General features: G+C 44.0%; 1 protein-coding gene across 1 annotated transcript in view; it reads left to right on the plus strand.

Annotated features, from left to right (window-relative positions):
* Positions 1-18,813, plus strand: part of VAV1 (vav guanine nucleotide exchange factor 1) — a 113,664-nt gene that overhangs the window by 88,985 nt on the left and 5,866 nt on the right. Inside the window, exons 18-25 of the mRNA XM_067464113.1 lie at positions 1,425-1,447; positions 2,142-2,187; positions 5,636-5,772; positions 8,648-8,713; positions 10,804-10,835; positions 11,673-11,789; positions 15,546-15,633; positions 17,744-17,858. Coding sequence (XP_067320214.1) covers positions 1,425-1,447; positions 2,142-2,187; positions 5,636-5,772; positions 8,648-8,713; positions 10,804-10,835; positions 11,673-11,789; positions 15,546-15,633; positions 17,744-17,858 — 624 coding nt within the window. The remainder of the gene's footprint in view (positions 1-1,424; positions 1,448-2,141; positions 2,188-5,635; positions 5,773-8,647; positions 8,714-10,803; positions 10,836-11,672; positions 11,790-15,545; positions 15,634-17,743; positions 17,859-18,813) is intronic.

The raw sequence follows: 18,813 nt of genomic DNA on the forward strand, positions 1-18,813 counted from the left end.
GTCTGTTACAAGTATTGGCATGGGTTCTGGATCTCATCCATGCCCTGGATCCAGAACCCAATTGGCATGGGTTCTGGATCCAGGGCATGAATTAGCAGTACCTCTTGGGCATTGGTACCTATAAAGGGGGGTTGGTGTGTGTAAACTGGAGGTAGGTCAGGTCCCAGCCTTGGGATGAAGCACATTTGCAGCACCCCTTGGTGGCAGGGGAGGCTGTCATTGGAAGCTTAGGCTGACATGGGACTTTTCCTATCATCTCTCGTATATTATTGCAACAAACCTATTTACAGTTATTAAACAGTGAAGTTGTGGCCTTATCATTCCATATTGTGTTGTGCGTGGTTGATTATTGTATCATGGAAGGGATCCACCCTGAACACAGAATCAAGCTTTAAAGTTTCAGCCCTCCAGGTGTTTTGGACTTCAACTCCCACAATTCCTATCAGCTGTTAGGAATTGTGGGAGTTAAAGTCCAAAACATCTGGAGGGCCGAAGTTTGCCCATGCCTGCTTTTAAGTCATTTGGTATGTTAATTTACTGTTAAATGAATTTATTTGTTGAACTGTGTAATGTTTTAAAGGGATGTTACTGTTTTAACTGTAGCTTTTATCGTTTTTAATTTTTAATTTTTAAAATTTGTAATTTATATATATTTATATATATTAAAAATATTATATATGTTGATAGCATAATTGGATGCTTATGTAAGGCCACCCTGAGTCCCCTTGTGGGGAGAAGGGCGGGACCAAAAGGTCATGAGTATGAAGCCAGCCCGGGTTGGAGTGGGCTTCCAACCAATTGTGTAGCCTGTTGTCGACCTTTGCAACCCGAAAGACAGTTGCATCTGTCAAGTAGGAAAATTAGGTACCACCTTATGTGGGGAGGCTAAATTAACTAATTTATGAGGCCATAAAAAAGACTCCAGCAAAAGCACTCCAGCAAAAAGCATGCGGGGAATGCGGAAGTACTTCATCAGTGTCGCAGATGGACGATGAAAGTGACAGCTCCCCTGGCAGCCAGAAAATGTTAAATAGCCCCTGTTTATGTCTGTATACGTTGTATGTCAAAATTGGCATTGAATGTTCGCCATATATGTGTTCATTGTAATCCGCCCTGAGTCCCCTGCGGGGTGAGAAGGGTGGAATATAAATACTGTAAATATATAATAAATGTAAATAAATGTATGTAATATAATAAATAATAAATAAAATTGCACCTTAACTGGTTTCTCAGTAGATGACTAGCTGAGGAGAACTCTGGGCTCTTCTCCAGCTTAGTGTCAGTAAATACTTTGAGATAGTGGTATAAAAATAGGATAAGAACCCTTGCCAGTGGTAGTCAATCTCTTCATTTTAACATTGATACTCACCCTACCCCCTCTGTGCACATTGTAATGCTTCCTTGTTTTTGTCTGTTTAATGCAGAATCGGGATCCACCATGAAAAAGGTAAAATGTAAAGTTTTATTTATTTCATATCAAAAGCACTGCATAAATTAGTACAAAACTGATAAAAACAGAAAGTGTGCAGGCGGCTAAATATCTTTTGACCAAAAACGGGCAACAGCAACGGCATTGTCTGTAGCCTCCAACAATTCCTCCTCTGTAAATGAGGCAGGGCATAGTGGACAAGCATACAGATGCAGAGTTGTCTGTTCTGCTCCACAGTCACACAAGGTGTGGGATTCTTTTAGGTAGTGCCATTTTGCCAGGTTGTCTTTTGATCTGCCCTCTCCACTTCTGAGTCTGTTCAGGGACTTCCAAGTTGCTCATTCTTCGTTTGCCCCTGAAGGAAGACCCTCGCAGGGGGGGCATCCAGTTGGGAATTCCTGATTTAGCTGCCCAGAGGGATACCCTTGCTGTTGCTGGAGGGACGCCAAGAGAAGTAGTATTCAAAGCTTTTCCTTGATTTGAGTCTACTGGGAGGAGGCTGGTAGCCATGTAGTGGGTGGTTTTAACAGTGCCCACAATTCCATAGCATTGAACCATGACAATGTGTTAACAAAGTACTACAATTCTGCAGAGTAAATACAGCCATAATTCTAAAATTATATTGTGTGAAATAGGCCCTAGTTATCTATACGTTGTTGCCTTTAACTCTATTTCTGTTCTCTGAATAAAATTCTATGTGTTTCCTCTACAGAATAAACCCAATCGACATGCAGCAGAGAGAGAGAAAATGGATCTGGGTAAGTTGGAGCTGGTACCCTACCAGGCATGTAGCCGGGGGGGGGGGGGGGGGGGCTCGGGGGGCTTCAGCCCTCCCCCCCCCCCCAAAAATTTCATGGTGGTTCGCGAAAAGGCCTTAATGGTGCATTATTTAAACTGTTATGTTTATTCATATCATGATCTGATCACCATACTCAATATATCCCATATGCATGGGGGTATTGGGGTAAAATGATACAAAAGGTTTGCTAGGCTAGACCCTCTTTCACTCAGATTCAGCCCCCCCCCCAAAACTCAGCCCCCCCCCCGAAACCCCCCTGAAAAAAAATCAGCCCCCCCCCCCCCGAAACGAAATCCTGGCTACGGGCCTGTACCCTACCATTAGGTTTCCAGAAAATCACTGGTGATGACAGTTATTTTCTAATTAACATGGATAGAAGAAGCTAAGAGTGATGGCAACTCCTAGTGGGAAATTAGTAAATATAGAATAGGGAACCAGGTAAAGGGCATACGTTCTGCATGCAGATCTGTCATAGAATCCAAGAGTTGGAAGAGACCTCGTGGGCAATCCAGTCCAACCTCCTGCCAAGAAGCAGGAATATTGCTTTCAAAGCACCCCTGACAGATGGCCATCCAGCCTCTGTTTAAAAGTTTCCAAAGAAGGAGCCTCCACCACACTCCAGGGCAGAGAGTTCCACTGCTGAACGGCTCTCACAGTCAGGAAGTTCTTCCTCATGTTCAGATGGAATCTCCTCTCTTGTAGTTTGAAGCCATTGTTTCGTGTCCTGTTCTCCATGGAAGCAGAAAACAAGCTTGCTCCCTCCTCCCTGTGGCTTCCCCTCACAGATTTATACATGGCTATCATATCTCCTCTCAGCCTTCTCTTCTTCAGACTAAACATGCCCAGCTCCTTAAGCCGCTCCTCGTAGGGCTTGTTCTCCAGACCCTTGATCATTTTAGTCGCCCTCCTCTGGACACATCCCAGCTTGTCAATATCTTTCTTATTGCTTGTGTTTTTGTGTTTGGGTTCGGCCTCATGTAAGCCGCACCAAGTCCCTTGGGGAGATGGTAGCGGGGTACAAATAAAGTGTTGTTGTTATTATTATTATTATTATTATTATTTCTTCAATTGTGGTGCCCAGAACTGGACACAATATTCCAGGTGTGGTCTAACCAAGGCGGAATAGAGGGGCAACATTACTTCCCTGGATCTAGACACTAGACTCCTATTAATGCAGGCCAAAATCCCATTGGCTTTTTTTGCAGTTACACTATGAAACTATTTTAGCATATCTTTCAGAGGAAGCTCCTTGCTATGGCTTAGCATTTGTCTTTAGGAAGGAAGATTTTTTTCCCCGCTCTGTCATTATTCCTGTTGTTCATCTCAGTTGTGACATCTCTCCTTGCTTTCTTGACTCAATGGTAGAATCTGTCTTTGAAACCTTTTTTTTGTCGTGTCAAGAGAGACTTGGGAATCTGCAAGTCACTTCTGGTGTGAGAGAATTGGCCATCTGCAAGGACATTGCCCAGGGGATACCCAGATAATTTGATGTTTTATCACCCTTGTGGGGGGCTTCTCTCATGTCCCCGCATGAGGAGCTGGAGCTGGTAGAGGGGGCTCATCCACCTCTCCCCGGATTCGAACCTGTGACCTGTCGGTCCTCAGTCCTGCCGGCACAGGGGTTTAACCCACTGTGCCACCGGGGGGCTCCAGTGTCTTTGAAACTGAAATGGGGAGACTGAGGGTGCTTCCAGACAGCGCCAAAATGCAAGATTAAAAAGAGGAACGAAAAAACCAGAGACCTCAGAGCAGGTCCCTAGATAGACGTGCCAGTCCTGGGATTTTTTCCCACGCCATTCTCACTGGCCTTCCTTCTGTGTCTCAGGATAAAATGGAGGGCGGACAGGGGACACCTGGTGGAAGTTTAAAAAAATAAAATATACTGTTATGTATTGATCTTTATATGTGCACATTTGCATATCTTAATACAGTAAATACAAGTATATTTGCATGTGCTCATATTAGGTTCATATCCCACAGTTGCCCTTCTTTGTTACGATTCAGCGCACATTTAGTGCTGACGTTCTAGCCACCAGCCTTTCTAAAATGGGAACTCCCATTTTTAAAGCCCTGTCTGGATGGGTCCTGAAACTTAACCTGAACCAAGCTTCTTTTTGCCAGATTGTTGTAGGTTTTTTTGGGCTATATGGCTATGGTCTAGAGGCATTCTCTCCTGACGTTTCGCCTGCATCTATGGCAAGCATCCTCAGAGGTAGTGAGGTCTGTTGGAAGTAGGAAAATGGGTTTATATATCTATGGAATGACCAGGGTGGGACAAAGGACTCTTGTCTGCTGAAGCTGGGTGTGAATGTTTCAACTGACCACCTTGATTAGCATATAATGGCCTGACAGTGCCTGAAGCAAACTTTTGTTGAGAGGTGATTAGATGCCCTCGTTTGTTTCCTCTCTGCTGTTGTGCTGTTGCTGAACGTAGCATTTGTTGGATTTTCTTGGTGGGTCTGTAGATAGCCAAGAGGGATCCTCTCACTTCTGCAGGAGTCTACCGTGTACCATGCAGCTGTGGACAAGTCTACATAGGGACCACCAAACGCAGCATTTCCCAGACACGAATCAAGGAACATGAAAGGCACTGCAGACTACTTCAACCAGAGAAGTCAGCCATAGCAGAGCAGCTGATGAACCAGCCTGGACACAGCATTTTATTTGAGAACACAAAAATGCTGGACCACACCAACAACCACCATGTCAGACTACACAGAGAAGACATTGAAATCCACAAGCATGTGGACAATCTCAACAGAAAGGAGGAAACCATGAAAACGAACAAAATCTGGCTACCAGTATTAAAAAAAACCCTAAAACAGCACAACAGCAAAGAGGAAACAAACAAGGACATCTAATTACCTCCCAACAAAAGTTTGCTCTAGGCACTGTCAGGCCATTATATTCTAATCAAGGTAGTCATTTGAAACATTCACACCTAGCTCCAGCAGACAAGAGTCCTTTGTCTCACCCTGGTCATTACACAGATATATAAACCCCTTTTTCCTAGTTCCAGCAGACCTCACTACCTCTGAGGATGCTTGCCATACATGCAGGCGAAATGTCAGGAGAGAATGCCTCTAGACCATGGCCATGTAGCCCGAAAAAATGTACAACAACCCAGTGATTCCGGCCATGAAACCTTCTAACCCTTTCTTCCATCACATCAGGTAGTGCTGTCACCATTTCTGTTGGCGGGAAGCTGGCAATAGATTTCCAGAATCAGCATCAGCATGCAGAGTATTGCTCGACTACAGTACAGTGTGACCAAGATGCAGTGTCTGCCTCTTTCTACATCTACTTGCTCTTTCTAACTATGTAGGAAAGCTCACTTGACACTGTACTTCCAGGACAAGCAAGAAACTGCTTCGGCTCAATCACCGCTTCTCTTCTTTCCACTTCAGGGCTTCCCAAGCTGGAAGCATGCCAAGAATATTATGGACTTCCTCCACCACCTGTGGCATTTGGCCCAGCACTGAAGCTCAACGTGGGGGATATTGTGGAGCTAAGCAAAGCCGAAGCAGAGCAGCTGTGGTGGCAGGTTGGTGTAATGTGCAATGCTGCTCAGTATTATATTTTATTTTTTAATTTATTTATTATTCAAACTTATATGCCGCCACTCCCCTGGGGCTCGGAGCGGCTTACAAGAACAGGCAAAAATCTAACACAATTTAAAAACAATTTAAAAACAGCAATATCAGAGATCAAAGGCCTGTCGAAACAGGTATGTCTTACAAGCCCTGCGGAAAGCTGGAAAGTCCTGCAAGGCACGGACTTCAGGTGGCAGAGTATTCCAGAGCGATGGTGCCACTGCTGTAAAGGTTCTGCGTCTGGTTGCTGTCAGACGCAAGGTCTTGACATTGGGAATTTCCAATATATCTTGGTCCTCAGAACGGTAGGATCTCTGGGGTTGGTAGGGGATAAGGCCCTTTGCTTGTAGAGTGGTCAAACAGTGCAAATCCTATATCCTGAATGATGGACTATCTCGGCGGATCTAGACAGCTCTTTATCCCAAAAACATCAGAGTTAAAAACAAAAAAAACATGGATAGTTTGGGAGGGCTGTCTGCATCCACCCCAGAAAACGTGCACTTTCTGGGGTGGGTTGTCCACATGTTCTCTCGGGACTAGCCCAAGAGAACATGGGGAGGCTCTCCCCCATCCCTCCAAACCCCCAGACCCTTTAAAGGTAAAGGTAGTCCCCTGACATTAAGTCCAGTCATGTCTGACTCTGAGGTGTGGTGCTCATCTCCATTTCTAAGCCGAAGAGCCAGCGTTGTCCGTAGACACCTCCAAGGTCATGTGGCCAGCATGACTGCATGGAGTGCTGTTACCTTCCCGCTAGAGCAGTACCTATTGATCTACTCACATTTGCATGTTTTCGAACTGCTAGGTTGGCAGAAGCTAGGGCTGACAGCGGAAGCTCACGCAGCTCCCCGGAATCGAACCTGCGACCTTTCGATCAACAAGCTCAGCAGCTCAGTGCTTTAACCCACTGCGTTACAGTATTCCCTCCATGTAGCTCTCCCAGCACGTACAAAACGGGGAAGGAGAGCAATTTCCCCCCCCCCTCCCCCCCCCGCTTTCCTGACGCGTCATTTGTACGTGTTGGGAGAGCTGCACAGAGGGAATACTGCAGGCTGGTAAGGTTTGTTTACTTTTCTAAAGGGTCTGGGAGCTTGGGAGAGGGGGTGGGTATTCCCACAGTTTACCGGACTTATTTATTTATTATTTGAACTTATATGCCGAAACTCCCCTGGGGCTTGGAGCGGCTTACAAGAACAGGCTAAAATCTAACACAATTTAAAAACAATTTAAAACAATTTAAAAACAGCAATATCAAAAATCAAAGGTCTGTTGAAACAGATATGTCTTACATGCCCTGCGGAAAGCTGATAAGTCCTGCAAGGCACGGACTTCAGGTGGCAGAGTATTCCAGAGCGATGGTGCCACTGCTGTAAAGGCTCTGCGTCTAGTTGCTGTTAGACGCAAGGTCTTGACACTGGGAATTTCCAACAAATCTTGGTCCTCAGAATGGAGGGATCTCAGGGGTTGGTAGGGGGTGAGGCAGTCCCTCAGGTACATCGGCCCCAGACCATGCAAGGCCTTAAAGGTGAGTACCATCACTTAGAAAGTGATCCGGTGCTCAATTGGTAACCAATGCAGCTGTAGTAAGATCGGTGTTATGTGGCATCTCATCGGAATTCCCGCAAGAAGCCGAGCAGCTGCATTTTGTACCAACTTCAGCTTCCGGATCACTGAGAGAGGAAGGCCAATGTAGAGGGCGTTACAGTAGTTCAGTCTTGAGATGACCGTAGCCTGGATCACCGTAGCTAGGTCGTCCCTGGTCAGGTAGGGGGCCAGCCGTCTAGCCTGCCGCAGATGAAAAAAGGCGGTTCTACTAACGGCGGAGACCTGGGCCTCCATCGTCAGCAGAGGGTCCAAAAGGATTCCCAGGCTCTTTACCAATGATGGCGGGCGTAGCGCCTCGCCATCCAGGGTAGGCAGCTGGATATCCCCACTGCCCGGTCAATCCAGCCATAGGATCTCCATCTTTGCTGGATTCACCCTCAACCTGCTGGTACGCAGCCATCCAGTAACGGCCTCAAGGCACTGATGGAAACAATCGCGTACAGAGTCTGGTCGGCCTTCCATCTTCAGCACCAGCTGAGTGTCATCAGCGTACTGGTAACACTCTAGCCCAAAACCTCAAACTAGCTGAGCAAGTGGTCGCATATAGATGTTAAACAACAAAAGGGAGAGAATGGCCCCCTGAGGAACCCCACAAGATAGAGGGGACCTCTCAGAGACCAGGCCTCCCTTCTCCACTCGCTGTCCACGGTTGTGAAGAAATTAGAGACCTTTCATGCAGCCCGTCTGCATAGAATCATAGAATCAAAGAGTTGGAAGAGACCTCATGGGCCATCCAGTCCAACTCCTGCCTAGAACCAGGAATATTACATTCAATTCACCCCTGACAGATGGCCATCCAGCCTCTGTTTAAAAGCTTCCAAAGAAGGAGCTTCCACCACACTCCCCGAATGGCTCTCACAGTCAGGAAGTTCTTCCTCATGTCGAAAAAATAGATCTGACATATTAAAGCATATCATTTTCACATATGATATGCTTTAATGATATGCTTTGTTTTTTTTTAAAGAAATACTGGTTTCTGAAACCATTTGATTGTGATTGGTTTAGAAGCAGGGAAGGTGATCCTCTGCATTTGTCATGGTTCCAATCCAGGTTGTCATCTCCCTTGCAACTACTATTTGCATCAAGACAAAAGCTCCTGCTGGTCCCAATGATCCATGGGTCAATAGCTGGCCATTCCTGTTGTTTCATAAATAAGCTATGTTACAGTGTAAGAAGTCCTATATTGTGCTGGATGTGAGCATTTCTTTATGTCTTGGATTGTAGGGAAGAAACACATCTACCAATGAAGTTGGGTGGTTTCCTTGCAAGAAAGTGAAGCCTTATGTCTCTGTGAGTAGTGCTTCCCTGAGAGCAGTGGAAGAAATTCGTTTCTTTGTGTTTTGATTGAACAGAAGATGTCTGAAATTAATGGTATGGTATAACAAAGCAGGAAGGTAGTGGTAATATTTTTAAACTGATTTATCAGATTGGGAAATATATAAAAATAATCCCAATGCTACTCAGCCAAATTATAACGATATACACCTCCACTACTGACTAGCTCACCAAAAATATAGAGGGAATATGGTTGCTGAACGAACTGTCTATTTAAAAGCTAGGAACAGGGAACCACTGGAACTGAGAGACTTAAAATAATTTTTTTAAAGAATACCGCTGCCACCATATTAATAATAAACAGGCTGAGGTATTATTGAGAGGTTGATCTGGGAACACAGATCAACCTCTGTGTTCCCTGTGCAACTATACCCTGTGCCACTATAGTTTCTTAGAGGCTATTATAAGCTGACTTGAATAAGGCTTTGACCACAAAAGATATTCACACTGAGGCTGGTATAAGTTGATAAAAATAACAAGAACATTTATTGAACAGGCTTGAATGATTCAGGTACAAAAGCTTAGTGATTTCAGTAAAATACTGGCATAAAAAGCTTGTGGTTGCGTTTGAGTAAAGATCTTAAAAACTTCTGGGTTACAAGTCTTAAAAGTTCCACCACAGAAAATTACTTTAGGAAATGAATCTCTGAAAGTAACTCCCAAAAATGCCCCTTAGGAATCTAGCCAAAAACCCTGAACTAGACTTCCTTAGGAACTGAACCGACCACGAACGGGGTACTGCTCCACAAAACAGTATTCTAGCTATCTACTCAATAGCTACCCCGAATATTTCACAAAAGACTGACCCAATCTTCTTCACTAAACCCAAACTTGCTCTGACTAACACCCAGATTTCCTCTCTCTCACACAGTTCCAAACTCCAACTCCCTAAAAAGGGACTTCAAGACTCAGTTTAAAAGACACCTTTCCCTTTAGACTCCCATCTTTCTAGCAAATCCTAGCCTTCTTACTTTCCCTCCAAGAGTTGAACATGCCCCCTCAAGGCAAACCTAAACTAAGATGGCTTCTCCCTGTCTCCCTTTCCTAAAATGGATGCCGTGGCTTCTCCAGGCCCACTCCCTTAGGCCTCAGGTAGCTAGTTAAGGTAAGGGATTCATTACACCTGCCTACTGTCTTCATGCTGTTAACCAATGCCATAAATGATATATATATGAAGTGCTGTGTAGTAAATTGCCTATCATAGAATCATAGAATCAAAGAGTTGGAAGAGACCTCCTGGGCCATCCAGTCCAACCCCCTGCCAAGAAGCAGGAATATTGCATTCTAATCACCCCTGACAGATGGCCATCCAGCCTCTGCTTAAAAGCTTCCAAAGAAGGAGCCTCCACCACACTCCGGGGCAGAGAGTTCCACTGCTGAACGGCTCTCACAGTCAGGAAGTTCTTCCTAATGTTCAGATGGAATCTCCTCTCTTGTAGTTTGAAGCCATTACTCCGCGTCCTAGTCTCCAAGGAAGCAGAAAACAAGCTTGCTCCCTCCTCCCTGTGGCTTCCTCTCACATATTTATACATGGCTATCATATCTCCTCTCAGCCTTCTCTTCTTCAGGCTAAACCTGCCCAGTTCCCTAAGCCGCTCCTCATAGGGCTTGTTCTCCAGACCCTTGATCATTTTAGTCGCCCTCCTCTGGACACATTCCAGCTTGTCAATATCTCTCTTGAATTGTGGTGCCCAGAATTGAACACAATATTCCAGATGATCGATTCATTGCTATATAAGAGATAAAGCCTTCTCAATTGGATCTCAAAGTAAGAATCTTATACGTTCATGCTATACTCAGTCTTTGGTGAACTCGAAAAAATTACAGCATGAAGTTGATTCCAGAGAATTTGATTTGGAAAAGATTGTGTCTTTGGGTTTAAGCAGTTTAACTATCCACAGCATTCTTTCACTGAAGGGGTGAATTTGTCTAGATTTTCCTACCAAATCAGTGAAAGTTTGAATTATCCTGGACTATTTTTTAAAGGCCTAGAGGAAATAAAAGTTCATACCAAATGAAAATAAATATTTTCTTTTCTCTCCTAGACTCCTCCTCCAGATCTATCAGTTTATCTATGGTATGTAGTATGACAGAAAAAAATGCATTGTTTTCACATGTCACAACTATTTGCTATAAGGCTTTCTCATATTATGTCCTTGTTGCTTTATATGCATTCTTCATACCAACATCAAAAGCTCAGTGTTATAACTGAAAATTTATAATCAATTAATTAATTTTTTATGAGAATATATTAGTACTGAATAAAAATAATGTGCACTCAACTTTGCTTAAAGCTTTTGTTAGCAATGGCCAAATATATCAAAACAGCAATATATCCACTTTTAGTCTCATTCTATTTGATTTCTACATTATTACCCTGCTAGTGCAAAATTTTGTATGTACAGCTTCTTTTGCACACATATTTGTATGCAATGTATTGTTGAAGGCTTTCATGGCCGAAATCACTGGGTTGTTGTAGGTTTTTTCAGGCTATATGGCCATGGTCTAGAGGCATTCTCTCCTGACGTTTCACCTGCATCTATAGCAAGCATCCTCAGAGGTAGTGAGGTCTGTTAGAACTAGGAAAATGGGTTTATATATCTGTGGAATGATATAAACCTCAGGATGCTTGCCTCAGAGGCGAAACGTCAGGAGAGAATGCCTCTAGACCATGGCCATACAGCCCGAAAAAACCTACAACAACCCATTGTATATTTCCCGCACTATGCTATTTTTCCAAGTTTTATGCATAATATTTTTCTAAGATAAGTAAAAAAATGAGGAAAACCCATTTTAAAAATGCATGCAAACTCTTGTAAACTCTCCCTATAGGGAAAAAAAACCCCTTTCCTTTTGAAATGACTTATTCTTGTGTGCTAGAATGAATTAAATGTAGATTTACATTTTTACACAGGTATGCAGGACCTATGGAGCGGGGAGAAGCAGAACAAATCCTTTCGAGTCGTTCAGATGGGACTTATTTGGTGCGGCAGAGAATCAAGGATGCAACAGAATTTGCCATCAGCATCAAGTAATTCTCCCCCCCCCCCCCAAAAAAAAAAGGGCAGCAGCGGAACAGTTGCAGCAGTTCCTAAATGACAGACTTGATCCCTTCCGTAGGGGGCACGGGATGGAGACTGTGCTAGTTGCCATCACAGATCAGCTCCGCTGCCAGATGGATCAAGGCGGATCAGCGCTGCTTGTGTTATTAGATCTCACAGCAGCATTTGATATAGTCGATCACAATCTATTGACCCAACGCCTAGCCATGACTGGGGTTAGGGGGATACCCCTTAAATGGGTGTCCTCCTTCCTCCAGAATAGGGGACAGCGTGTGGTGAGGGGAGGGATGGTTTCCGAGAGATCTCCGCTAACTTGTGGGGTCCCGCAGAGAGCTATTTAACATCTATATGTGACCACTTGCCCGACTGGTGCGGAGCTTTGGGCTTGAGTGCCACCAGTACGCTGATGACACTCAGCTCATTCTGAGGATGGAGGGCCGGCCGGACTCTGTACCCGAAAATTTCCATCAGTGCCTTGAGGCCGTTACTGGATGGTTGCGTGCCAGCAGGTTGAGGGTGAACCCAGTGAAGACGGAGATCCTTTGGCAGGGCCGTCCGGGTGGGAAGGAGATCCAGCTGCCTACCCTGGATGGCGAGACATTACGTCTGTCACCTTCTGTAAAAAGCCTTGGTGTCTTATTGGACCCTCTGTTCACAATGGAGGCCCAGGTCTCTGCTGTGAGCAGATCTGCGTTTTTCCACCTACGTCAGGCTAGGCGACTGGCTCCCTTCCTATCTAGGAACGACCTGGCTACGGTGATCCAGGCGATGGTCATCTCGAGGCTTGACTACTGTAATGCCCTCTACATTGGCCTTTCTTTGTCAGTGATCCGGAAACTGAAGCTGGTGCAAAATGCGGCGGCTCGTCTTCTCGCCGGGGTACCGGTGAGGTGTCGTATCACCCCAATTCTACAACAGCTGCACTGGCTACCAATTGAGTACCGGATTACTTTCAAGGTGCTGGTACTAACCTTTAAGGCCTTATATGGTCTGGGGCCGGCGTACCTGAGGGCCCGCTTATCCCCCTACCAACCCCAGAGATCGGTCCGAAGACCAAAATTTGCTTGAAGTCCCCAACATCCGGACTTACCATGTGTCCTCTACTAGGCAGAGGACCTTCTCGATTGTGGCCCCTCATTTATGGAATGCCTTGCCAGTTGAAACCCGATCTATCCGAGACCTACTTGCTTTTAGGAAAGCCTGTAAAACCTTTCTCTTCCGACAAGCTTTTGATGGGTGAATAACTCGGGACTATGTCTGTTCTTGTTTTATTGTATTTTAAAGTTAATTGTATTGTTTTAATCTACTGCTGTAAACCGCTCCGAGTCAAATTGGGAGTAGTGGCATACAAGTCAAATAAATAAATAAAACCCCAAATACTTTTTATACTAGTTAGCCAGGTTGGAGTAGAAGTTTCTGTGGGATATCAATGCTTGGTACAATAATATAATGATTCCAAAATAAGAGAAAAAGAGAGTTGGTAGGTATAGAAAAGAATGCCCTTTTTAACACATAAAAACACACACGCGCAGGCAAGTATATACACAGGTGACCCTCAATAACCATGGGTTCTGCACCCACAGACTCAACCAATAATGGCTCAAACCTATTTTATTTGAAACTCCAAAAAGCAAACCTTGATTTTGATGCACGCCTAACATTATGCTGATGTGTAAGCAAATCCTATTGTAGTATCCACAATATCCTATTGTGGGTGACCAAGAAAATCCCAGCAGATTTCAAGGATGCCACCATCATCACCCTCTTCAAAAAAGGGGAAAGAACAGACTGCGGAAACTATTGATGTATCTCCCTTCTAACCTCCGCTGGGAAAATCCTTGCAAGAATTCTTGCAAACCGCCTTCTACCCCTCTCAGAAGACACCCTCCCAGAATCCCAGAATGGCTTCCCCCCCTCCAGAGGAACAGTGGACATGATCTTCACTGCACAACAGCTCCAAGAAAAAGGCAGGGAACAAAATTCAACCACTGTACGTGGCATTCATCGACCTTGCAAAGGCATTCGACACAGTGAATCGCAGCTCTCTCTGGACCATCCTCCAAAAAATCGAGTGTCCTAACAAATTTGAGAATATCCTGTGGTTCCTCCATGATGACATGATGGCAACAGTCTTGGACAGCAATGGCTCCCAAAGTGACCCATTTAAGGTGGAATCAGATGTCAGACAGGGATGTGTTATTGCCCCAACTTTATTTTCCATCTTCATTGCTACAATACTTCATCTTGTTGACGGGAAGTTTCCCACCGGAGCGGAAATCATCTTGTGAATAGTGTCTCTCAGGATGGAGGATTCAAGATGAGAAAAAGAGGTGTCAGAAGGAAAGATTACAACAACATCTGTTATAGAACTCCAATATGCTGATGACAATGTCATCTGTGCGCATTCAGAAGAAGACCTACAAGCCACTCTAAACACCTTCGCAGAAGCATATGAGAAGCACAGTCTTATACACCACATCGGAGCCCCCAGTGGCACAGTGGGTTAAACCCCTGTGCTAGCAGGACTGAAAACCGACAGGTCGCAGGTTCAAATCCGGGGAGAGGCGGATGAGCTCCCTCTATCAGCTCCAGCTCCTCATGCGGGGACATGAGAGAAGCCTCCCACAAGGATGATAAAAACATCAAATCATCCGGGCGTCCCCTGGGCAACGTCTTTGCAGACGGCCAATTATCTCACACCAGACGCGACTTGCAGTTTCTCAGGTCACTCCTGACACGACAAAAAAAAAAAAACCAACAAAAAACACCACATCACCACACACCAGCTATAAAACTGTGGAATGACCTACTGGAAAAAAATTGACAGTGAAACCTACTATTTGAATTTTTTAAAGTATCAAAAGACCTAACTTTTCCAGAAGGCCTACCAAGTCAATTTTAAATTTTGAATTGTAAAGTTATATTTTTATCAGTAGAAATGATTTTAAATTGTAGTTATTTGTGTTTTAAGCTTATGTTTTTGTGTGTTTAATCCTTATGTTTTAACTGGTGATATAGATAGACAGATAGATATAGATATAGATGGTATATATTGTATTGCTACCGGGCACAATTCAAAGTGCTGACCTATAAAGCGCTAAATGGCCCCGGTCCAATTTACCTGTCCAAACACATCTCCCCCTATGAACTACCACGGAGATTAAGATCTTCTGGGGAGACCCTGTTCTCGGTCCCACCACCATCACAGGCAGGGACAAGAGACAGGGCCTTCTCAGTCATTGCCCCTCAGCTATGGAACTCCCTTCCTAATATGATCAGGTCAGCCTCCTCCCTCTTGTCCTTTAGAAGGATGATAAAAACGTGGCTGTGGGACCGAGCCTTTGGGAATGTGCAATGAGACAGCGAAAGGAACCCTTAGTATGCCAACCAAATTCAATATGGTTGTTGAGACAGCTTGAACTATTGGATTTTAATGGCGAGATATGTCATTTTAATGCTTTTGTATGTGTATGGTCTAATATGCTTCGGCATTGAACGTTTGCTGTTTATATGTTGTGCTCCGACCTGAGTCCCCTTCGAGGTGAGAAGGGTGGAATATAAATGCTTTAAATACATTAAATAATAAATATTTTAACCTTTGTTGTGGGGAGAGGCAAGTAAGAATTTTTTAAAAAAATTTATTACCATTACTACTGCTTCTACTATTACAGCAATTTCTGTGCTAAAATGAGAAACGTGAAAAAATGTGTATTTCTCTGCTCCAGGTCCAACAATGAGGTCAAGCATATCAAAATCCAGACGAAGGATGGCTTGTACCGCATCACAGAGAAGAAAGCCTTTAAAGGACTCATAGTAAGCATGTTTTGGTTCTCCTGTGTTCTTCAAAAGTATTGTTATGACTTTAAAACAGGGGTCCTCAAACTTTTTAAACAGAGGGCCAGGTCACAGTCCCTCAAACTGTTGGAGGGCCAAATTATAATTTGGAAAAAAAAATGAATGAATTCCTGTGAAAACTGCACATATCTGATTTGTAGTGCAAAAAACACATAAAAACAATACAATAATTAAAATGAAGAACAATTTTGACAAATATAAACCTATTAGTATTTCAATGGAAAGTGTGGGCCTGTTTTTGGCTGATTAAATAGGATTTTTGTTGTTGTTGTGTGCTTTCAAGTCGTTTCAGACTTAGGTTGACCCTGAGCGAGGGCCGGGTAAATGACCTTGGAGGGCCGCATCCGGCCCCTGGGCCTTAGTTTGAGGACCCCTGCTTTAAAAGAACGGTAGGTTGAGAGAAGGAATTGGAAAGAGAAATGAGAAAAAATTCAAGGAAAGGTGAAATCTGCAATAGTCCCAAGTTTGGAAGAAGCGTGATCTCTGATCAGCTCAATCACAAAATAGAATCATAGAATCGTAGAATCAAAGAGTTGGAAGAGACGTCATGGGCCATCCAGTCCAACCCCCTGCCAAGAAGCAGGAATATTGCATTCAAATCAGCCCTGACAAATGGCCATCCAGCCTCTGTTTAAAAGCTTCCAAAGAAGGAGCCTCCACCACACTCCGGGGCAGAGAGTTCCACTGCTGAACAGCTCTCAGTCAGGAAGTTCTTCCTCATGTTCAGATGGAATCTCCTTTCTTGTAGTTTGAAGCCATTGTTCCGTGTCCTAGTCTCCAGGGAAGCAGAAAACAAGCTTGCTCCCTCCTCCCTGTGGCTTCCTCTCACATATTTATACATTGCTATTATATCTCCTCTCAGCCTTCTCTTCTTCAGGCTAAATATGCCCAGCTCTTTAAGCCGCTCCTCATAGGGCTTGTTCTACAGACCCTCGATAATTTTAGTTGCCTTTCTCTGGACACATTCCAACTTGTCAATATCTCTCTTCAATTGTGGTGCCCAGAATTGGACACAATATTCCAGGTGTGGTCTAACCAAGGCAGAATAGAGGGGTAGCATGACTTCCCTAGATCTAGACTGGGGGGGGGGCTCCTTACAGGGAGCGGTCATCCCTCCTGTTCAAGGAGCTCCACTGGCTGCTCTTCATCTAGCGGACCCAATGCAAGGTGCAGGTTCTTACCTACAAAGCCCTGAACGGTTTGGGACCTGCCTACCTGCATGACCGCATCTCTGTATACGAACCCACACGATCCCTTCGATCATCCGGAGAGGCCCTGCTCTCGATCCCACCAGCATCGCAGGCAAAATTGGTGAGGACGAGAGAGAGGACCTTTTCGATGGTGGCCCCGCGACTCTGGAACTCTCTCCCTAAAGACATCAGACAGGCCCCAACTCTGGCAGTCTTTAGGAGGAGCTTGAAGACATGGTTGTTCCAGTGTGCCTTCCTGGAATAATGATCCCATAGCACTTTGTCCTCCAAGCACTTTATATTTTTTAGGTCTGGTCGTATGCCCTTCCACAAACGGCACTATCACCTTTTCGCCCATGTCCCAGCATTATTCCCCATTTTAACTTTACATTTGGCCTTCCCACTGTTTTTAATTGTGTGTTGTCTTATTGCTAATGTTGTATATTTTATTGTCTATGATTTTATTTAATTGCTTGTACTGTTGTATTTTTTTTGCTTGTACTGTTGTATTTGGGCTCGGCCTCATGTAAGCTGCACCGGGTCCCTTGGGGAGATCGTAGCGGGGTACAAATAAAGTATTATTATTATTATTATTATTATTATTATTATTATTATTAGACACTATGCTCCTGTTGATGCAGGCCAAAATCCCATTGGCTTTGTTTGCCGCTACTTGAGTCAGAATGAGTTGCCCTTTTCCCCCCATGTTATAGTAGGCCAAATAGTTCTGATAGCCTACTTGCCTTCTATGGCTTTCCTTTGAACTGCATTGATTGGATACATTTCCCAAGCACATCTCCCTCCTCTCCATTAGGCATATTCTGCATGTTTCATGATGCTAAATGTGTGAAGAAATTGATTTTTTTTCATCTCTCTAGGAACTGGTGGAGTATTACCAAGAGAACTCCCTGAAGGATTGTTTCAAGACCCTCGATACTGTGCTCCAGTTCTCTTTCAAAGAACCAGAAAGGAAAAATGTGGCCAGGCCATCTGGTAAGTAGAGTCATCCACGCCATTTCAAGACTCGGGGGAAATGTAGTCAATAATAAGCAAGAAATCTCCCAAAAAAGCAAAAGAAGATAGGCTGCTTGGCTGTAACTTTGTTAGAGGCAGAGATGGAAGTTGGAAGTAACACGTTGCAAGTCATGTCCTTACTTTACAAAAGTATCAGAATGAGTTGCAGTGTTATTAATGGTGTTTCAGGGCCTTTTCACATTGGACAACTATAGTACTATGTTTCGACGGAGGAGCAGTTAGCATCTTCTGCTGCTTCTGACTGAAGTCTGGACCCCAGAATTCCACAAAATATAGCCAGGCAGTTAAAATGCAATCATAATAATGCTGCAATGATGCAGTGTGAAAGGGTCCTTAGAGGGAAATGTAATAATAATAATAATAATAATAATAATAATAATAATAATAATCTTTATTTGTATACTGCCCTATCTCCCCTAGGGGACTCAAAGCGGTTTCCACATATGCAAAATAATACAAAAACATCTATGTAATGTTCGTTTGCGGGATTAACATAACTCAAAAACCACTGGACCAATTGACACCAAATTTGGACACAATACACCTACTAACCCAAGGAGTGACCATCACTCAAAAAGTTGAGTCATTTGGGAGTTGTAGTTGCTGGGATTTATAGTTCACCTACAAACAAAGAGAATTCTGAACTCCACCAATGATGGAATTGAACCAAACGTGGCTCATAGGACTCTCATGACCGACAGAAAAAAATAGGGGTTGATGGGCACTGACCTTGAGTTTGGGAGTTGTAGTTCACCTACATCCAAAGATGACTGTGGACTCAAACAATGATGGGTCTGGACCAAACTTGGCACGAATATTCCATATGCCCAAATATTGGGAGTTGAAGTTGCTGGGATTTATGGTTCACCTATAATCAATGAGCATTCTGAACTCCAGCAATGATGGAATTGAA

Source organism: Anolis sagrei, chromosome 2, assembly GCF_037176765.1.
Source record: "Anolis sagrei isolate rAnoSag1 chromosome 2, rAnoSag1.mat, whole genome shotgun sequence".
Taxonomy (NCBI): Eukaryota; Metazoa; Chordata; class Lepidosauria; order Squamata; family Dactyloidae; genus Anolis; species Anolis sagrei.